The sequence below is a fragment of the Mustela lutreola genome, chromosome 3, assembly GCF_030435805.1.
Source record: "Mustela lutreola isolate mMusLut2 chromosome 3, mMusLut2.pri, whole genome shotgun sequence".
NCBI classification, from domain to species: domain Eukaryota; kingdom Metazoa; phylum Chordata; class Mammalia; order Carnivora; family Mustelidae; genus Mustela; species Mustela lutreola.
The window spans coordinates 197728387-197750334 of NC_081292.1; the positions used below are offsets into that span (position 1 = coordinate 197728387).

Here is a 21948-nt window from a genome sequence, read left to right on the forward strand (position 1 = left end):
ATGTCTTTCCTCTCTTGCTCACCTGGAGAAAGCCCACTTAGTCATATTTGAGACCCAGCTGTCTCTCTCAAACAGTCCCTAGATTCCCCAAACTAAGGGGGCTTTTTTCTTGTGTTCCCAGAGGCCCCCAAGGGATGCTGCTATAATAATACTTTCCAAGTTGTATTATTTATAGTTTCCCCCTCCAGACTGCATTCTTTGAGGGCAGGTATCAATGTCTTATTTATTTATTTGTCTTCAAGATTTTATTTATTCATTTGACAGAGAGAGACACAGTGAGAGAGGGAACACACAAGTAGGGGGAACGGGAGAGGGAGAAGCAGGCTTCCTGCTGAGCAGGGAGCCCCACTCGGGGCTCGGTCCCAGACTCTGGCTGCTTAACTTCCGAGCCACCCAGGTGCCCCTCGATGTCTTATTTATTTTTTAATCTCCTAGTCCCTAGCACCTAGCATTCGTAAATATTTGTTAAATGAATGAAAAATTGATGCTTGGATACAAAATAAAAGTGAAATAAATTTACTAAACTTTATCCTTAAAAGGTAAACCTACCACAAGAAAGCCTACTTGTGGGTCTTGCTTTATGTCTTACAGAGATGGGTGGGACAAGACCCTGGCCGTGAACGTGGGGGAGGGGCCTACAGGTAGAGCCATTTCCATGATGTTTGGAATCTTAAGGCTCCTTTTCTTTAGCTGAAAAGGAATAGGGCAGGGTTTTACTTAAAACAAAAAAATTCTTTTTTTACCTGCTTTTCCTCATTTGCAATTTTTCCTAATCTTAACTACTTTAAGATCATCTAGTCCTCCTCAATAAAAACTAATAACTGCCACCAAATAAATTAAAGATGAGAAAACTAAAAATAAATGTAGAAACTAGAAGAAACTATTAATGAAGATCAAAGTAGGCTGTGTATCTAAATGAATTTCACTGACTGATTAGGGGATGGGTTAATAAAGATGTTAATAGTAACTCCCCGGGGGGCTTTCCGCAGCCTTGCAGTAGTGCAGTGGTAATGAGCCCAATCAGGGTTCACACAGTAGCTCTGGTAAGCCAGGGCTGCCTGGGTCCCAGGATGGGGACTCCACTCACATTGCATTCCAAAAACATGTCACCAAGCTTACAGACTCTAAAACCAAGTCTAGTTAGAAGGACAGAATCATTTGGAAATGAACTTGGAGTGTTCATTTTTAGCTGCCTCCCACTCTAGGGCTTTGTTTTATTACTATAGCATCATATTTGCCCTTCAGTAGCTGGAAAGCAAGGTGGAATACAGCTGTGCGCATCACCTTGAACTCCAACAGCTCTAGCCATTCTGAGCTCTCCCTTCCTGGCTAGGTGACCCGAGGCCAGACACATACCTTCCTGAGCCTCGGTTCTCTCATCTGTGAAGTAGGAATGACAACACTGCCCCTAACCGATAAGGCTGTGTGAATCAAAGTAAAATAATGTAGGTAAGGTACCCAACTTGAGCTAGAGCTCAATAAACAGTAGTTATTATTATCCGGAAATAAGGTGGCTAATAACTTATATATACTTTCTTGGCCAAGTGGGCAGAACGAGGATTATTAGAGACTAGAGGGTGTGATTAGGGGTAGACTTGCACGTTTTCTAACTCCTGGTCACTGATTTCAGTGAACGAGTATGTATTGACTCATGACTATGTGCCTCTTAGGGGGCACGTATAAATTACTAGAAACCCTACAAGTGGTCAGGGTTGCTCGGCAGACATCCTTCGCCCTCTTTCTACCATAAGAGGCTTGGGGTGAAGTCAACAAAGGGAACACTGATGTCTTCTGTGATGCAGTACTTTTACTGGCCACCTGCAGACACTGAGGGTTCTGCCAGGGAACAGCCCATGTCATAGTGGGCAGGCTTCTCACAGCATTTTAAGTGTGTGTGGGGGGGTGCAGAATGGAGCCTTCACCAGAAGAGAGAGCCTTAACAGGTGCCCACACTGGCTTGGGTAGAAATTTGGAAACTGAGGGTCAGCTCTTAGGGACTTAGAATTCAGGCACGGTTGAGGCCCAAGCCAGCAAACACAGAGGTCAATTCTGGCACAGAGAGGTATGCCTAATACCTAGAGGGAAGTTAAAAATTCCAGGGGAGCTAAACATTAAAAACAGGCATAGCTTCACGGGGCACCTGGGTGCCTCAGTCGGTTAAACGTCCCACTGGTTTCTGCTCAGGTCATGATCTCATGGGTGGGGAGATGGAGTGCCTCATTCAGCAGGGAGTCTGCTGGAAGATTCTCTCCATCTGACCCTCCCCTGCCTCTTCTCATGCTCTCTCTCAAATAAATCAATAAATCTTAAAAAAAAAAAGAAGAAGAAGAAGGTATAACTTCAATTCTCACACACCTGCACTGAGTCTGAACCCTGGCAGGTCACCGAAGCAGGGAAGGAACTTCCTCACTGAGTAAAACAATGAGAACTAACTTACTGTGTGCACCTACTAGAACTTAGGAACCATGGCAGATAAGGTCCAGTTAATTTCATTTCTTTATCAGAACGACCCTGCAAAATGAGGCAGAGGGATGCGGCGTGGCTGATGGGAAGAGAACCAGTCTGGATGCGGACTGGCTCCTCTGCAAGCTAGGAAATGCCTCTGGGGACCTGCGAGAAAACCCGCTTCCTTGTGCCTAACACAGCGCTCCTCAGCGGCACGGCCCAGGCAGGCAGTACCGAGAAGTAGCAGTTAACGTGTGCTCTGTGCCCGGTGCGTGGAACACTTTGAAAAGGACAGGATTGTTCCCATTTTGCAGATGAGGGAACTTCTTCAAGTGCCCCAGGTGGTAAAAGGTGGGGCTTGGACTTCCATTTTGTGAGGTGCTGATGTCCATAAGTAAAACCTCCCTTAGCAGTAGTTTCCCCCGTTTGAGCCCACTGAATAACCCCCTTGGCTAACCGCTCACGGGACGCAGCAGATACTGCCTTACCTTGTGTTCGCCGCAACCACACAAAGCCCGGCTCACAAGCCTTGGAGCCCAAAGCGTGGTGGCTCTTTGCCTTCCCAATAGAGACAAGCATCATTTTAGATTGCGGTCATCATCTGTCCCACAGTGGTGTCAGATGAAGAGAAGCTCTCGCACTGGATTTCAGGTCAAAAGAAAACATTCCAGGTGTAAGGGGAGATGGCTAGAATGTTCTGTCTGTATTCCACGCCTCTTATTTTTTGCTTCCACCTGGTGGTCAGAGGTTGAAAAAGCAGGCGTCCTCAAGATGACTGGGCGTCCCCAGGAGCCGTTTGCCTCTGGTTTCTAGTACATCTGATTTTGGGTCCCCACAGAGCTTTTAGTGCTGCTTTTCTGCCTTTTGATTTCCACTAAGTTCCTCCAGTGGAGAATCTTTCCGTGCGCATCGTTCTTTCCCGGGGCTGAAAGAACCAGGATAATCCCGGATGTTTCCTGCTGCTGAGCTCATGTCACAAATCAGGCATGATTTTCAGCAGATATTTCTTTAAAAGTTTGAAGGCCTCTGCGGACTCTGTTCCCTTCTTAATGGGAACGGGCATCAAAGAGACAGGAACGAAATGCTTTGCTCGCACATCAGGACCTAATTGCCAATTTGGCAAATGCATTGACTAGTGTCATGCACTGTTATTTCTAAATCCTCTCCTGTCCTTGACCCCCAGTATCTAGATGTAAACTTGGAACCATTAGTGGAGAAGGATAAAGTCTTCTGGTGCCTCAAATGGAATTGAGAGGGATTTAAACTTCGTGCTTTTGAGTGTAGTGAAATGAACCCAGCAGTCCATTAATGCTAGGATTGGAGCTCACACAGCATGAGCCCTTTCAAAATCCGTGTTTAAGGAAGCAAACAGCCACGGCAGACCCTTTCATTGGAGCAGAAGGAGTTGGATGAGACAATCAATGACACGTTAAAAACCACAACTGGGCTGCAATCATGTGGGCACCAAAAAAAAAAAAAAAAAGTTCTTCTTTATCCACAGAATCTTTGCATCTAATGAGATGGTGACTGGACAACCTCCAGAGGAATAAGGGCTCCGTTTACTCGCACTGAGAAACGTCTAAATATTTAGCTGTTACTCCGAAAAGCCTTACATGATTCTGTAGCAAACTAGTCTCTAAGGTATGATCTTATTAGCTTTATATTGCCATTGGAAAATCTATTTAAAGAGAATTTGGAAAAGAAAAGAAGGAAGATTCTACCACTGAAAGTAGAAAGGTTAGCTTAATTTTTTTTTTTTTCTTCTTCCCAAATGAACTGTTGTCTCTGTCCTCCAAATACTTAGTTTAGGTCCAATCCCATGAGGATTAATACTTTCTCTTAATGGATTCTAAATGGTTCTCCATTTCTTATATATGTGTTATTCCTGTTGGTTTTAGTGGGATTCAAAGTGCTTGAGGCTCAAAAGGGGAGGGGCTCCTGAGTGCATTTTGCGGGGTGCAGGTGGGGGGAGAGAAAGCTAAGAGGGCCAGGGAACTTTGTAAAATGTCTCTATGGGTTCACCCTTTAAATTCACACTAGTGTCTTTTGTGAGCAGATTTCAGCCAAGACCAATATCCAGTTTGCTTTAAGCTTCTGGGATCCTCTCTGCCGTAAACCTAGTACATCCCCGATAGGGCATCAATCGGGACTTTACCCTTTCCAGACTTTCTGGTGGTAGAATCCTCTCCAGCAATGTTGCTGTTTATTATTGCTTCCTATGGACTCCTACTAAGGATCACCAAAACGCACACCGCCACCCCTCCCCCGGCTGGAGGCCAGCGCAGCCCCTGTTCACCTCCAGTTTGATTAATGTGTCTTGGCTAATTGTGTGAAAGATGGCAGGCCTTTAGCAAGTGTGACCAGTTTATTGTTCAGCCAATCACAGGCGCCTCAGTTAGCATGTGAAAAGGGGGTGTTTTGTGGGGGGGGAGGGTGAGTGTTCTGGCGGCTGAGTCAAAGGCAGAGCATTTTGGGGGGTCACAGAACAACACCCACTTCTTTGAGGGGATGTTACTATGCTCTACTAAACCTGTAAACCTCGTACTCAAAGCACTTTTTTTCTCCTCCCTCTTTTTTCAAGATCTTTTTTTCCCATGGTGCGAGCAGGCAAGCCACTGGCTACCATGCAGATGGAGTTCACGTTCCAGGGTTTTTAATATTTCACTTTTATATTTCTGTTAGAGAATGATCCTGCTGAGAGTCTGGGAATCGGTGCTCGTCAGAACCCCCTCACTGACACTTGGATATATTGCTCTGAAAGCTATCCCAGGAGAAAAGATTAAACAAAAAAAAGCCTACTTTTCAAAGCCTACTTCTCAATCTGCCCACATCAAAATAAGACAACTGGCCCTTTGAAGTAGAGGACACAGAGTTCTCAGGCAGCTTGCTTAAAATGGGGGAGGGCGGGAGGAAAGAGGGAAGGAAGGAAGGAAGGAAGGAAAGAAAGAAAGAAAGAAAGAAAATAGTCTAGTGTCCAAAACTGTATACCTCTTTTCCCTTTCCCACATTTAATCAGGCACAAGAATCTGAACTGATGGCCAGAAAAACCACAACCCTGCTCCTCAGTGCCCCAAGAAAATAGGTGATTGGCCAGAGGAACCTGTCCAGGAGGGTCAGCACCAGGTGTTTTTTTAAGCCCGTACAAACAGAAACCATGTTCCCCTCCTAGACATAGTACAGACAAGGTCTGGGAAAGGGTAGAGTAGGCCTAGATGGACATTGAATGGTTTTCCCAAGTTTTGAGCTCTTGGCTCCCTCAAATTAGAATATGGCTCAAGTCGAAGTTTGGGAATTCTCACGGCTACTGAATGAAAAGGAAAGGAATGGAAGTCTCATCTAGAATGGCGTTAACTGTTCTCCCCTGTGATATTTTTCTGGCTCCCATGCCCTCTTCTTTTCTCTTAACCCCTGGAGTTCAAGTGTGGAAGCAGCAGCGGTAGCTCCGTGATGGGGGTGAGAGAGGAGTTGCTCAAAGGGAATTTGCGGCTGACATAGGGGATGGTCCCAGAACACAGATGATGGCCCTTCTTAAAACATAGTCCTTATGATTGACTTATCAGTGGTACTGACGCCATGCTAAAGATATGCTGGAATTTTAAGATTTACAGATACAGAGTTAGACATCTTCACTGCAGTTGAGGAAGGATTACCACTCCCTTTCTTCCATAAGCTTAGCTTGGCCCCAAGCCCATGGAAGCGAGGCTCATGAATGATCACCCCTCTGCCCCCAGTTAGGGGAGCTGGTGGAAGAGTGTGGATGAATGTGTACAAATCCAAGTCTCAGCGCTCCAAGAACGTACCAGATTCATCTGCGCAGACCCAACATGTAATATAGCACCTGGCAGATAGTAGGTGTTCAAATTTTTTGGACTTATTTGAATTAAATTGAATCCCTACTAGAAAAACAATGCAAAGTGTGAACTCTATTGATGTTGGACCTGGAGAATTCTCTTCATAAATAAAAAATTGCACATTGCTTTGAAATGACAGCAAAATGAAAAATGCAACATATTTCTCGCTGTTTTATTGGGACCCAGTTATCTTATTTAGCACAGAATCTGGCAGGGAAATGTTTTGAACAAGTTTCTATCATTATTGTTCTCACCAAGGCATTCTCTGTTAAGGATCACTGCTTATTTGCCTGAACCGACCTGAAACCTAAACTTTTGAAGTCTGGAGGAAAAGCCTATGCTCCCCAAGGCAGATTTGTATTGACAACATCTAAATTGTTTTTTTCCAACCCATCTGTGACCCTAAACTTCCGCTTGCATCCTGGTAGGAAGCTGAGGGGATCTATTTTCACCTGGAGAGGAGGGTGGGTAGGGAGAGGTATAGACAGGCAGGGTGGGAAAATAGAACCAGGTCCTCCTTGAGACCATGTAACTGGAGATAGAACTATCACAGAGAGACCACAAGAAATCTATTCTTTTTTCTGCTTCAGACCAAAAGTCAAAGACACTATTCCAAGCCTTGTGGCCAGAGTGGCATTTTTCTCAGGGGCTACACTCAAACAAAATACTTAGAAATGGTAAACTATTTGTAAATGACCATGTGGCTCTTTAGCAATGAGTATGAACATTCATAAGGCAGCTGAAATGACCTAAGCTTGCTGTAGGGTTTTCATAATCCTGGTGAGTTCAATGTATAGCTCTTTGAGCCAAGGTCAAAAGTATTTCATGCTGGAGGAAAGAAGAAAGAAAAAAAAATCCTTGGCCTCTTATCTCTTTTGTTATCCTCTTTAACTGCCTTTTTAATCTCCCTATAATTCTTGCTCTCATGAGACCTTCTAGGATAATCTCATACCAAAGTTAGTCATGACAACAGTTTGGGGAAAGTCCATATTTAGTGATGGGTCAGTATGAGAATATAAAGGCTAGAAAATCTGACTTGAGTGATAATCACCCCAATCTAGTCCTTATCTGTACACATCTACCTCCCCTTTAAACCTGCAGCAAGACTCCATCTTTGGTGTGGTCATCACTTGCCTCCTCAGCCTCTCATATAGTCCTTCATTGAACAGCTCACTGCTTATCTCTTTCCTTCTGTCTCAACATCCTTGAAGTCACTGCTGGGTTATCTGGTCTCTCTGACATGGCCTTGGGACCATTCCTCAAAGACTTCCCCCATGGGCAACACTTCTAACACTTCCAAGTCCATTCCCAGGATCCAGCCTTGAAGGATCAAATGGGTGATGAGAATGACCAAGTGTTAGGTCCAGAAACAATGGATGAACTCTTCAGTAATCTAGAGACATCTTACCTGTCCTGTCCTAGGTCTAATGAGGCTTGACTTGCCCTCTGTTGTATCAGCTTTCTTTTTAGAGTTTATGAGGTATAATAACCTAGCAAATAAAGTCAGTAAGAGTTATGGGACTCAAAAATGAGACCATCTTTTGATTTCTTTTGAGCCAGTGGATATCTGGAAATCAAGGCAGAATCCACAGTGATAGTTATTCCAAATTATTATGCAGCTTGCTACTGATGTTGTACAGAGTTGGAGAACTGATCTAACCCTAACTACTATTTCAGTGTCCTTCTTATAAAAGGATTAGCAGGGAATATATGAATCTAAAAATTCATCTACCTATCTTCACTGTTGAGTTAACAATAAAAGAAGGGCACCGTGTCTGTGTAGCAAATGCTTCCCACATTGTTAATTTTCAGAGCACTCAGAAGCTCAAATTGGTATTACCTGGATTGTAGTTAGGTAGTTTGGAAACTCCAGGCCAGGTATCCTCTGTAGGGACTCCTAACACCTATGTAAAGCCAAAGAAAGACAACGAAAGATGAGGAGGGAGTCATGAAGGACAGACTGGGAGGAGTAGGGAAGAATTCATTTTATACATCACATTATGCCAGCTGAAACACATATGAAAGAAACTTCAGTGTTCCCTACATTCGTAACTTCATAGACAAAACTGCAGTGTATTCTTAAAGTCCTGTGATGGTTAGCTTTAAGTGCCAACTTGACTGGGAAGAGGGATGCCCAGATAGCTAGTAAAATATTATTTTGGGGTGTGTTTATGGGGATGTTTCTGGAAGAGATTAGTATTTGAATCGGTAGACTGAGTAGAGAAATACGCCCTCTCCAGTGTGGGTGGACATCACCCAACTGACTGAGAGCTCAGATAGGACAAAAATGTGGAAGGAAGGCAAATCCCTTGTCTCTTTGAGCTGGGACATCCATCTTCTCCTGCTCTCAGACATGGGAGCTGCTGGTTCTTTGGCCTTCAGACTCTGGACACCATTGTCCCCTTAGACTGAATTACACTGGTCCTCTGTCTTACAGACAGCAGACCTCAGCCTCCATAATCGCCAGAACCAATTCCCATAATAAATCTCCTCTTAAGCATCTCTATATATCCTACTGGTTCTGTTTCTCAAAAGGACCCAAATATCGGTCCCGATCCTGTGTCTCCACTAACTTACTTGTTATTCTGAGGCAGATCATATAGCCTTGCTTAAAGTCATAGTCCCATCACTAAATCTCTAAGGCATGGTCACCATATAACAGGGTGCTATTTTGGGAGTTGAGAATCTAAAGAGGCAGGAATGACTGTCCCTCTGCCTTACACTAGATGAAATAAACACACACACACACACACACACACACACACACACACACGAATGTAGCCTGAATTATGCCTCAGCATGAACATTCAGCTATTCCCCAATGTGCTCAGATTAAAAAGGATTCAGATTACGGACCCTTACACAGTGGAATGTTAGCTGAAAATGATCCTAAACCTAATCCTAATCCTTCCTACCAAATTCATCTCATCTTGTTCTCTTGGTGACCTGGAAGCTTGGAATATGGTATTTGGCTTTTAACTGGTAGACTGTAAAAATAACATCACTTGGAAAAGAGCTTACTTATGCTTTGGATTACCAAAGGGAAGCTCCAGTTTGCAAGTAGTATGAAAAAAAAGTCTTTAGGAGTACAAAGTCAAAACACTTCAGATGTGAAAAGGTGCTTTTTCCATGAGTTGTTTTGTAGGCATCATTTCACCGTTCTTTTCCTATAACCATAAAAGCCCAATGTCAGTTATCTCTGGGAGCAAGAATAACATTGTTGCTGTGAAATATTAGGGAAATACTGGTAGCTTTCACTACACCATTATACAAAGTAACTCTTCTTAGAAGCCTATCTCAACATAACTCTTTCTAGAAGCATCTCTCATAGAAAAAAAATCTAATAAATTCAATTGTAAAATGCTGGGTATAGATGCCAGCCCAATTGTTATGGCAGGAAGTCGATTGCCCAACCATGACTAATAATAATCAATGACGAATCCGGAATCTTAATGTCTACCAGCTTACTGACTCGGACTCTGATTGAGAAGTACATTTGGTGGTGCCTACTAAGATCGTCCTCAAACAAAAGACACTGAAGTGTTATTTTTCTCTCATACAATAAAAAAATCATGCCACCCAGGAAAATCTTTCTTTGATCCATTCCCTAAACAAACTGAAAACCTACTGAGAGGATTATAGGCTTTTCCTATCAACCTCGCTGAGCCTGAGGCAACACTAAGAATCCTGGAATCCATTTGGAAAAACCAACTGGATTAATTCTTCTTTTGTGGGAGAGGGCCAGAGGATGGGAAGCTGATTCTTCTTTTTGAACCCACTATCTTCTGTATTTGCACAGATGCGCAGGGAAACAAGTGATTCACATGCACCCATATGTCTCCTGGGGGTTGTCGAAGCACAATGAAAAGAAAGCAAAGGTAATGAAGAAAAAGCAACAAAGGAAATAAATAGCCACCACATCCATATTTTCTCTAACGTGATAGTTCCTAGAATTATTGGTTACTTTGTATTGTGTTTAATAAAAGCCAACAAAATGGGTACCAAACATTTTAAAATATTCTACTGAAAACTTTCAGCTGGAGATTTTCCACATTTAAATAAAAATCCAATATCCTTTATTTGGAAATTTGATGCTCAGTTTCTATTTGAAAGCTATTGAATTCGTTTTCACTTGAGAAAATTACCAAATCCCCACTTCACTGTCTGGGAAACTGAAAACCAGAAATTGTTGATCTACTCCTTCCCTGAAGGCTTTTAAAAGGCAGTGAGCGAGTGCTATGTTTGAAATATAGTGGGCTGCACAGGGCTGTTTTCCGCCTTTGTTGGAATGGAAACCGAAGGCGTTTTGATTAATGAATTTCAAGTCTGCATAGTTTATTTTATTCTGGTTTTAGAAACGCATATGGGATTATTTGCTAAAAACACTTATTACAAGGATCAGATTTCTAAAAACTTGATCAGGAAGAGGTGAGAGTTATTCAGATGAAAACACACACACACACAGGCATTTTAGAAAGATGGTAAAATAAAGATTCAGGGTTTGTCATTATGTCTTCGTCTCTAAGAGTGAGGTCTCAGGAGGCGCGTAAAGAATGGCTATGGTTAAAGGTTGGGAGAGTTGAATGGACCCACTGCTTTCCAAAAGGCGATTCCTACATCCAATATCATGGAACCCAAAATAGCTTTCCTATTTTCATCTGTGTAGTCCATGTTTAATGAAACAGTAATTCAGGATTTGTCTGTAATGCTGAAGTTTCTACCATGCTCGAACTGTGGTGGTGTAAAAGATAACACACTGTTGAATGTGACCGCTCTCACTTTGTCCTTAGAACTTGGAACTATGGTTGTGTTAAGAAAACTGTGTCTCCATCTCAAAAAAAAAATTTTTTTTAAGATTTTATTTATTTATTTGACAGAGAGAGAGACACGGCGAGAGAGGGAATACATGCAGGGTGAATGGAAGAGGGAGAAGCAGGCTTTCCACAGAGCGGGAAGCCCAACACGCGGCTTGATCCCAGGACCCTGGGATCATGACTTGAGTTGAAGGCAGATGCTTAATGACTGAGCCACCAAGGTGCCTCTCTGCCTCACAACTGCAAAGCAGTTCCAGAGAAGCCGAATTTCCTCACCTATGCACAAAAACCCCACTCTGGCCATATCTCCCAAGAAGAAACCCCTTATCAGAACTCTTAGAGAGAACACTCCAGATGCCCGCTGGAAGCAAGCAAACTTGAAAGGGAGCAGGATCCAGGATAACAACAGTTCGTTTAAAACACTTTGACATACACTACAGCATGGATGAATCTTTAAAATATAAGTGAAATAAGCCAGACACAGAAGACAAATCCTATAGGATTCCACTAATATGAGATACCTGGGATAGGCAAATTCACAGAGACAGAAAATGGACGCGAGCTTATCTAGGGTCTGGAAGGAAGGAAGATGGGGAGTCCGTGTTTCGTGGGTCCAGAACTTCTGCTTTAGGTCATGAAAATGTTTTGGAACTGGTCGGTGGTGATGGTTGCAGAACAAGGTAAAGGTACTTAATGAATCAACAGTCTTAAAACTGGTTAGAAGGCAAATTTTATGTATATTTTACCACAGTGAAAAAAAATAAAAAAGGAAAAATATACAGATGACTGTAGTATGGGGCATATAAACTACAAGAGAGGAAGAATGAAGTACATCATGTATAAGAGAGGTAGGGATAGGGGCGCCTGGGTGGCTCAGTGGGTTAAAGCCTCTGCCTTTGGCTCAGGTCATGATCCCAAGGTCCCAAGATCGAGTCCCGAATCAGGCTCCCAGCTCAGCAGAGAGCCTGCTTCTCCCTCTGCCTGCTGCTGCCCCTCCTGTTTGTGTTCTCTCTCTCTCTCTCTCTCTCTCTCTCTCTCTGTCAAATAAATAAAATCTCCAAATGAGGTAGGGATAGTGAGTCAAGAAATGGAACCACACAGAGAAGCACCTTCACACCTTAGGAACGTGCTTTTGGAAGAGCATGATTAATACTTCTCTCACACTAACACGGTTAAGCCTTTATCAGAGTTCTGCGGAAATTTCGTGTCTCGTCTTCAGTTGACAAGGACCCAAGGCCAAATACCCGATAGAGTCAGAGCTGAGGGTGGAGAGGCAGAGATGTGCTTGAGCAGCATCGGCAGAAATTGCCCTGGGAGGCTGAGAAAATCGCAACAGGGAGCAGGTGCATTCAGGGGCTGCTGTAAGACACCCGCGGTTTCCTGACTGCACCTCCACTGCCAAGGTGTCTACACCTGCGGCAAATCCCACAGTTTCCATAGCCTTAATACACGGCATAAAATCTCAAGGCAGATGGACTAGTTCATGGTCTCTAAAGGAAAGTTGGCTCAAAGTTTGAATTGTAGGTATTTATCTTCTTCATCAGAGAAAATTCTTCTCTTACCTCCCAGATCTTCTCCAGCTGTTCGAGGATGCTGGAAACCCCAGGAAACAAAGGTTCACCCTGGAACATTTCAATGAAGATGCAGCCCGCACCCCTAGCAAAGGAAACAAGAGTCAGCCAGGCAAGTTCAAGGAAACCATACGTGCGAAACTGAACTACTAGTATTTCTCCACCCAGCAAATATTTGGGGGGAGTTAAAAGGGGCCACATGCTATTAAAAGTCTTAGGGGGAAAAAAAGAAAAAGAATAGTAAGAACAGCCAGCAGCTCTTAGTTAAAATGATACAGAGCCAGCACTTAGGAACCCAGTAAAGACAGCAGACGGTTCAGCTCATTCAAGTTCATTATCCTTTTTATTAGAAATACTGAGTCTCCAAATTGAATGCTGTCTTGCATGCAATCTAAGATGTTCTCGTTATGAGAGGCTCTGTTAGTGTAAGCAAGGACTGAGAAGGAGAACTGCAAGTGAAACCATGACACAATCAGAATGTTCCTTTTACAGCTAATGAAAAGGCTATTATGAATTTAATTAGACAGATGATTTTATCACACATCATACTTGCACATGCCACGAATGAAACATTTAAGTGAAATAAATTGGTTTGGGTTCTCCTATAAGTTTTTCACATTCAGCATTTGACTCAGACTCTTTGATGTCTATGTTTATCCGTGGGATCATCCTCTATATCAGGAGTTTGATGATGAAGCATTTCTTAAAATAATCCATAAGAAAACTAAGAGTCCTCGGTGCTGGGCTCCTAGGCTGACCTTGCCATTACACAGAGCTAACCTACTTTTGATTCCTGCTTAAAGAATGTTACTAAACATGCCTCGTGCACTCCCTCTCCACAACGGTTTGGTTCCTAGTTAAAAAAGAAGGAAAAAAACGACAGAAAGTTCTCCTTTCTGCAAGACTTTCTTCCAAGTCACTGGCGCCCATTCTGCAACTTTTGATGCTGGCATTTGATGTTCACATGTGGCAATGGTAGCTGTGGTCCCAGCTGCAGCCTGGCTGGCGGCCTTGGTAAGACTCTACTGATTATAAGGTACATCCTGATTTAGCCAAGAGTGTGCCTCTCAAAATAGATGAAATAGGGTGAAATAAAAAATCTATTTCCTATGTAGTCAAACGGGAGGGTAATTCCTGAGGGACAGTGAGGGGTAAGACTTATTTTGCTAATAATACACATTTTTATTCATATAAGTCTTTTGAGAGATAAAAATGGTCCAGGTGATGGATTACAGTGATTATCCTTGTGGTCCTATCCTTTGACTCCAAATGCTTCGCACTTATAATGCATAATTTCGCAAATTCCCTTAATCATCCTGACATTTTCTAATGTGGCGTGATAAAGAAGGATAGTTAAGTAAAACATTTTATTAGAGATGATCATGGTATTAAAAATTTATTATCAAGTTCATTTTAAATCTGGTCTTTAATATTATTCATATGCATTTATTGCATATGATAACTTTTCATTTTTTTCCTTCGGGTTGCAGACACGGGCTATATAATTCAGTTTATTATTTTTTAAAAGATTTTATTTATTTATTTGACAGAGACAGAGACAGCGAGAGAGGAAACACAAGCAGGGGGAGTGGGAGAGGGAGAAGCAGGCTTTCCACAGAGCGGGGAGCCCGACACGGGGTTCGATCCCAGGACCCTGGGATCGCTTAACGACTGAGCCACCCAGGCGCCCCTATAATTCACTTTAAATTGCTTGTGGAGGAGAAAGCAGATTTCTTGGTAAACAAGTTTAAGAGTAATTTTTACTTGTGTCTGGTTTGAGGATAGAATTCATATTAAAAAGAAAATTGTGGGGCACCTGGGTGGCTCAGCCGGTTAAATGCCTGCTTTTGACTCAGGTCATGATCCCAGGGTCCTGGGATTGAGCCCCACTTTGGGCTTCCTGCTCAGCAGGGGGCCTATTTTTCCCTCTTCCCCTGCCTCTCCCCACAACTCAGGATGAGTGCTCTCTTGCCCTCTCTCAAATAAATAAAATCTTTAAAAAAAGAGAAAAAATGAACATTGAAATATCATTTTATCTTTTCCCGTCAAAAAAAAGATAAAAAACTGTTTTCATGACCTCATATTTGGTTTGCATTTAAAATAACCCTCTGGCTTATTTTTAGAATTTTGCACAAATGTAAATAAAAGGTAAGACATTATTGGCAATTTTTAAAAAGTCAGTTTGGAAACAGTGGCCACCATATTTACTTTTAAATTATTTTTCATGTATTAGAGACATCTTGATATGTGCTACAAGAATTCTGATCAGACAAATATGACTTAATAACCTGGCAAATGGTATCTTGAGGGTATCTTTAGAATTAAATGGTATCTTTAGAATTAAAGCTCCTCATTAGCTTGTATTTTAAAATCCATTTCTTCTCCTTGTCTTTAAAGCAACAGATATAAAACTTGTGAGTTAAACAATAATATGAAGAAGAATAAAAGTAATAGAAAATTGTCAAATGGTTAAAAACCATCCTGATTGTTAGCAATGGTCAATTATGAGATAAGCCAACTAGGAAACCGACTTGGTGAACACCCGTGAATGGCCGCCACCCACTGCCCCTGACGGCTCTCTCTGTGTCTGTGCTTGAAAGGTATCAAACCATTTCATTTTGAAATGAAAAAAAGGTGCCTGTGTGTGAAACATACATGCAATTGTATATTAACTGCTATAAAATAAATGGAAATGTGCTGGTTTCTAAGACTGGAGCCAACCCTCCATCCAGTACCCTAACGCCTACCAGAAATGCCAGGGGCTCACAAATCACTAGGAGGCCTGATGGTATTGGTAAACAAGGTTCAAAACCAAGGTCATGGCCAGGTTTAAACCTGCAGTCTACTTTTTCCCTCTCTTCAAACTGTTTTTATCACTTGGGAAAAACTTGTTACTTTTCATCCTAGTTGCTGTAGGAGACCAAGAAGGAAGTCCTTTTGTTAGCAACTTCTTAGTGTCCTTTGTCTTTTACTCCGCTAAGGACCGTGTACAAAATTAGGTAAAATAGTGAAGAAATCTGGACATTCAGGCCATTATGCAAGGAGTACAAGGTGTTTGTGGTACAGAATAATAGACTAACATTTGGTTGAAATTCTTTGTTTGCATTTGTGTGGTTGGTGCTTTAGTGGCATTCTCTTGAGTCTTTATTTTTAAGTTTCACCTAAGGGTAGATTAAAACCTTTCTCTGATGGGCGCCTGGGTGGCTCAGTGGGTTAAGCCTCTGCCTTCAGCTCGGGTCATGATCTCAGTGTCCTGGGATTGAGTCCCACATCGGGCTCTATGCTCGGTGGGGAGCCTGCTTCTTCCTCTCTCTCTCTCTGCCTACTTGTGATCTCTCTCTGTCAAATGAATAAAATCTCTAAAAAACACACGTACCTTTCTCAGCTAAAAAGTATAGAGTCTAGGCTGCTTGTTTATATTTTTCATATTTATATACATATATAGAGAGAAAGTGTGTTTCTGTGTTTCTGTGTGTGAGTGCACATGCATGCATGGGTGCCCATGTGCCTACGTGGACACTTGCAAGACAAACAAAATTCCTAAATCAATCGTATTTCAGTACCTGGAATATACATAAGTACCATAAATATCAATGCATTGGTAAGAAAGTAAACCCATGCACTCTGAGTTTGAAGAACAAAAGATACTTTCTAGGTGTAAGCATTGTTCTTTAAAAACTATACAACTCATCTTCTTATTTTTTTCATTTGTTCTTCAGAGCTATTGTATTTTTTAATCTGGTTTGTAAACTAGTCGAGTGGCTATAGTCTATTTTGTCCACCCCCAGCCTAGCTTTAAGCAAACATTTAAAATATTCTGAATATTTGGGTCCAGTTAGGAAACCGGCTCCTATTCCCTTTTACTCCTCTGTTTTGTGCGTAAATCTTCATCCTGTGGCTCTTCTTACCTCTCCTTCTTACCCTTCCTATCTTTAAGTGCTCAGAGGACTTCTGCTCTTTGGCAATATCCTGGGGGGCATCCATGTAAATGAAGGGGAGCTTCATTAGCCAACCAGCTAATCCTTCCAGAAAGGAGAGATGCGCTGGGTCATTATTGCTCCAACTGTGGCTCTTCAGTCAAGTTAGAAGAAACAGCTTATATGTTTTCTGCCTTTTCTGGCTTTCTTCCTAACCTTTTCTCTATTCTGAGCATGAACAAATTCTTCTGTAAGAGAGGAGAAGATTCTTCAAATTCCTTAGGCAGTCTCTGGGGAAATCAGCCATCTCAGGAGTTGGGTTTTTGAGAGGTGTAAAGAACATACAAAAATGTTTTTGGGAGAAATGAATCAGTATTTCATTTTTCAGTCTTGAAATTAATTCAGAACAACATAACATATGACAGTGACATGACATTTCCACTTGCTTTTCCCTGGGCCACTCTTTATATTTGGAAGTTTGCAGCAGGAAATTTGTAATCTCTCAGGCAGGAACAACTTTTCATAGTCCTAAAACCAGCAGCTGCCTGAAGTCAGTTTTGAACAGTGCACGTTGTGTGCCAAAATAAATCCTTCTTTAAAACCCAGTTTACCCCAACGTGGATAAACCTTGACAACATTATGCTAAGTGAAATAAACCAGATGCAGAAGAAAAAATATTGTATGATTGTACGTATATGAAGTACCTAAAAAGACTTAGATTCATGGAGACAGCAAATGGAATAATGGATCTCAGGGGCTGGGGGAAGAGAGTAAGAGGCAGTTTTTGTTTAATGGGTATAGAGTTTTAGCTTGGGATGATGAAAAGTTTTGGAGATGGATAATAGTGATGGTGACACTACAATGTGAATGTACTCAATGCCATTGGATTGTACATTTTAAAATGGCTAAAGTGAGATGCCTGGGTGGCTCAGTGGGTTGAGTGGCTGTCTTTGGCTCAGGTCATGATCCCAGCGTCCTGGGATCGAGTCCCACATTGGGCTCCTTGTTCAGCGGGGAGCCTGCTTCTCCCTCTGCCTCTGCCTGCCACTTTGTCTGCCTGTGCTTGCTCTTTCTTTCTCTTTGACAAATAAATAAATAAAATCTTAAAAAATAAATAAAATGGGTAAAGTGTGTGTGTGTGTGTGTGTGTGTGTGTGTGTGGCTCAGTTAATTAAGCATCTGACTCTTGATTTTTGGCTCAAGTCATGATTTCAGGCTCATGGGATGGAACCCTTTGGTTGGGCTTTGAGCTCAGTGGGGAGTCTGCTTGAGGACTGTCTCCCTTTGCCCCTTTCCTCACTCATACTCTCTCTCTAAAATAAATAAATAAATAATTTTTTAAAAAGGCTAAAATGATAAATTTTATGTTATGTGTATTTTAACACAATACAAAAAAGAAAAACAATAACAAAATGGTATGGTAATCCTAAAACATTGAGTTTTCTCCCTGAAGTTACTAATAGAATCTTTTAAGGTCTGAAAAGGTGGCAGAAAGAAAGAAGAAATGATGATGCAGGAAGAGAGAGGTTGGTTTTAAGTGCTAGGAATAACCAGTATGTCCTACTTGTGTGTTTTCCAGAATCTAACTGTTCGTTCTGGGCTCCCACTGATGCTGATGTCCCCTGGGCTTACTGTCATGAGAAGCTCTGGCACTCTACGGCATCATTAGTTTCTTTGAGACAAAGGCTCTAATGTTCCCCCATGGTCAACTGCCTCCTAATATGCACTCAGCCTGGGGCGCCAGGGTGGCTCAGTTGGTTTTGTCTGACTCTTGATTTCAGCTCAGGTCATGATCTCAGAGTCATGAGATCTGGGCTTGGAGTCTACTCAAAATTCTCTTCTCCCTCTCCCTCTGCATTGCCCTAATAGATAGATAGATAGATAGATAGATAAAAAACACTCAGCTTGTACCCTATGGGGTTTTGTGGCTTAGCACAATAGGATTTCCCCCTTTTTCTTCCTTTGTCAATTGGAAATCTTCTCCCTACTCACTTGCCCTTTTACCACTCTGAAAAGAAAAAAAAAATGGGGGAAGAGGAATTGCAGTGTACACACTCTGATACTTAACAATTATGTAGAGAGTGAACGAATAACAGTAAACTCAATGAAAGGTGTCTATTGCTCTATTTTTATATTACTTTTTGAGTTTTACTGGGAAAACAGTAATAATAATAATAGAATGAATAAGGGTAATAACAATAATTTAAATTTACAATTTTGTGTTATCATTATTCATGGTTAAATTCATGAAACACTTACCAATGAAATAACATTTTGTACATGTAAGTGATATGTAGCTTAAGGCAGACTTGAAGAACTGGTAGGCGAGCTGAAGAAATTACCCAGAGTGCAGCACCGAAAGTTAAGAAGACAGGAAATATGAAAGAAAGGATAAGAGCTGTGGGTAATAGGAAAACATGGTCTGACAGTCTTTCATTGAGCTCCAGAAAGAGAGGCGGGAATAGAGGCAACATTCAAAGAGGAAATGACCAACTAAAGACATGACTCATAACCAGAAGAAGCACAGTATATACCAAGCAGGGTAAGTGAAAAGAAACCCACACCAGATACCTTAAGTGAAAACTCTATAATAATAAAGGACAAACCCCCCCCCCCAAAAAACAAACAAACAAAAAAACCTCTTTAAAACATGTAGCTAAAATGATAGATCACCTGCAAAAGTAAGACAATAAGGATCAAAGCAAATTTTACAACAGCAGCAACAGAAGACAAAGCAGGGGGATGAGATCTTCTAAGTTCTGAGAAAAAAATAAGCATCAATCTTGAATTACATCCCCAGCAAGTCTACCTTTCAGCAATGAGAGTCTAAGACACAAAAACAGAGTTTGCCACCGACAGACCTACACTGAAGAATATTCTAAAAGAATAGCTTCAAAAGAAAGGAAAATTATTCCAAAAATAGGATTTAAAGCGTGAGGTTTTAAAGGTTAAAATTTTTAAACAGTTTAAAATTTACTGACACTTAATGAAAATAGCTTTAAGTATATAAAGCAAAAATGAATAAAAATATGACAAATCAACAATGTAGTAATCAATTTGAACACACCTTTGTTTGGTAAGTTAAACAGACAAAAATGATGTAAAGAAGATTTGGATAAGGGGCACCTGGGTGGCTCAGTGGGTTAAGCCTCTGCCTTTGGCTCAGGTCATGATCCCAGGGTCCTGGGATCGAGCCCCACATCGGGCTCTCTGCTCAACAGGGAGCCTGCTTCCCTTCCTCTCTCTCTACCTGCCTCTCTGCCTACCTGTGATCTGTGTCTGTCAAAAAAAAAAAATACATAAAAATCTTTAAAAAAAAAAAAAAAGAAGATTTGGATAACACAGTTAACCTTGAATTTTTCAATATATGTAAAAACCTGTACCCAACAACTCAAAAATCTGAATTCTTCTCAAATGTGTGTGAAATATTTGCAAACACCAATCACATACTAGGTCAGTGCTTCTTATACTATCTTTGGCAAAACACCAGATTTTTCTCAATTTTGGTGATGACTTTTAATATGTAAATAATTTCAAACTTAAAGAAAAGTTGCAAGCGCAGTAGAAAGAACTCTCTTCAAACTGATTCACCAATTTCCAACATTATGCCTCTTTCATTTTTTCCTTTTTCCTGAAGCAGTAAGTAAGTTGCAGATCATAATTCTTTACCCCTACGTACTTTGTAGTTTCTAAGAACAAAAGCATTCTTCTACATAACACCACCACAATTATCAAAGTCGGGAAATTTAACATTGATCAATTACTACTCTCTGATCCACAGTCCATATTTAAATTTTACCTTTTTTCCCAGTACTGTTCTTTAGTTCCACTTCCCCCAGGATCCAATTTAGGACCCTGCATTGCATTTGTTGGCATATCTCTTTAGTTTCTTTCTTCGGGAACAATTCCTCAGTCTTTCTTTGCCTTTTAAAACTTGGACCCAGTAGGGTATCAAAATATGCCCCTCTGGTATAAAGACTATTTTGAGCTGAAGGCAATTGAAAAAGAGCAAACATATGATGAGCTTTCTGCCTCCCCCCTATGCCTGAAAGTAGGGCATAAATTCCCCTTGTGAGGATGTCCAGCCCACAACTTACTGCCACTGAAGAGTCCAGAAACCTCTTTCTTTTGTCTTATCACTTCCCTAAAAATTTATCATCCTTTTTCAGAATGGTACAAAAGCCTCCAAGCCTAGCTGCTTCTTTGGGAGTTTTCTCTTCTCTCTACAAAGCCCTTTCCCTCATGTCACATAAAACTGAACATCAAATAAAATTTATATGCTTTTCCCCCATTAATCTGTTGTCAGTGTGCAGGCTCGTCCATAGACTCTAAGAGGACAGAGGGAAATTTTACATCCCCTACAACCCTTTAAATGAGGACAGGGCAGGGGCACCTGGGTGGCTCAGTGGTTAAAGCCTCTGGCTTCGGCTCAGGTCATGATCTGAGAGTCCTGCGATCGAACCCCGCTTTGGGCTTCCTGCTCAGCAGGGATCCTGCTCCCCTGCCCCCAGCTCTGCCTGCCTCTCTGCCTACTTGTGATCTTTATCTGTCAAATAAATAAATAAAATCTTAAAAAAAAAAAAAAGAGGACAGGCCAGTTATGTTGCAAAATGTCACTCAAACAGAGTTAATTTACCTGATATTTGGGATTTTTTTTGGGGGGGCAGGAAAACCACATAAGTGATATTGTACCCTTCTCAGTGCCCCATATTAGGAGGCACCCAGTGTCAATCAGTCCCATTATTGATAATATTAACTCTAATTACTTGGTAAATGTGGTATCTGCCAAGTTTCTCTACTATAAAGTTACTATTTTTTCCCTTTGTAATTGTATACAGTTGAAATTGTAATAATTTCTTGGCAATTATTTCGAGATTATATAAATTTTTTATTCCTCTTCAAACTTTCTAGTTTGGCATTGTTAATTCTTACTTGAGCCAATGACTCTTATGCTGCAAAAGAGTGGTTTTCTAAGTCCATCATTTCTTCTGTTATTAATTGGAGTGCTACAGGAAGGAGTTGTTTCCTTTCTTATCCAGTTAGCTAGCTAACCTTAATATAGGCTCATGCATTCCTATTTTATTCAGTAGGTTATAACCCATTATTCACATTATTTGCTTTGATTTTAAATCAAATTGCACTCAAATTGTACTTCTTTGACATTCGGACATTTCTTCAAGTTGCTTCCCCTGTCCTTTTGATATATTCCCATAATTTTTGGACTACTTTATAAAAAAAATGTTCTGGCCCACCAGGGTGTTCTTGACTCTCCTTATACTTTCCCCTGCCCCAGCCTTAGAATTGGCCAATTTGCTAAAATATCTGAGTTCTTTTTAGCAGGGAATGGTAT

General features: G+C 41.3%; 1 protein-coding gene across 1 annotated transcript in view; it reads right to left on the reverse strand.

Annotated features, from left to right (window-relative positions):
• The window catches only part of CDK15 (cyclin dependent kinase 15), an 81407-nt gene that overhangs the window by 27349 nt on the left and 32110 nt on the right, over window positions 1-21948 (reverse strand). The window contains exons 9-10 of the mRNA XM_059169002.1: window positions 12673-12766; window positions 8137-8200 (exon numbers count right to left, since the gene is read on the reverse strand). Of these exons, the coding sequence (XP_059024985.1) occupies window positions 8137-8200; window positions 12673-12766 (158 nt within the window). The remainder of the gene's footprint in view (window positions 1-8136; window positions 8201-12672; window positions 12767-21948) is intronic.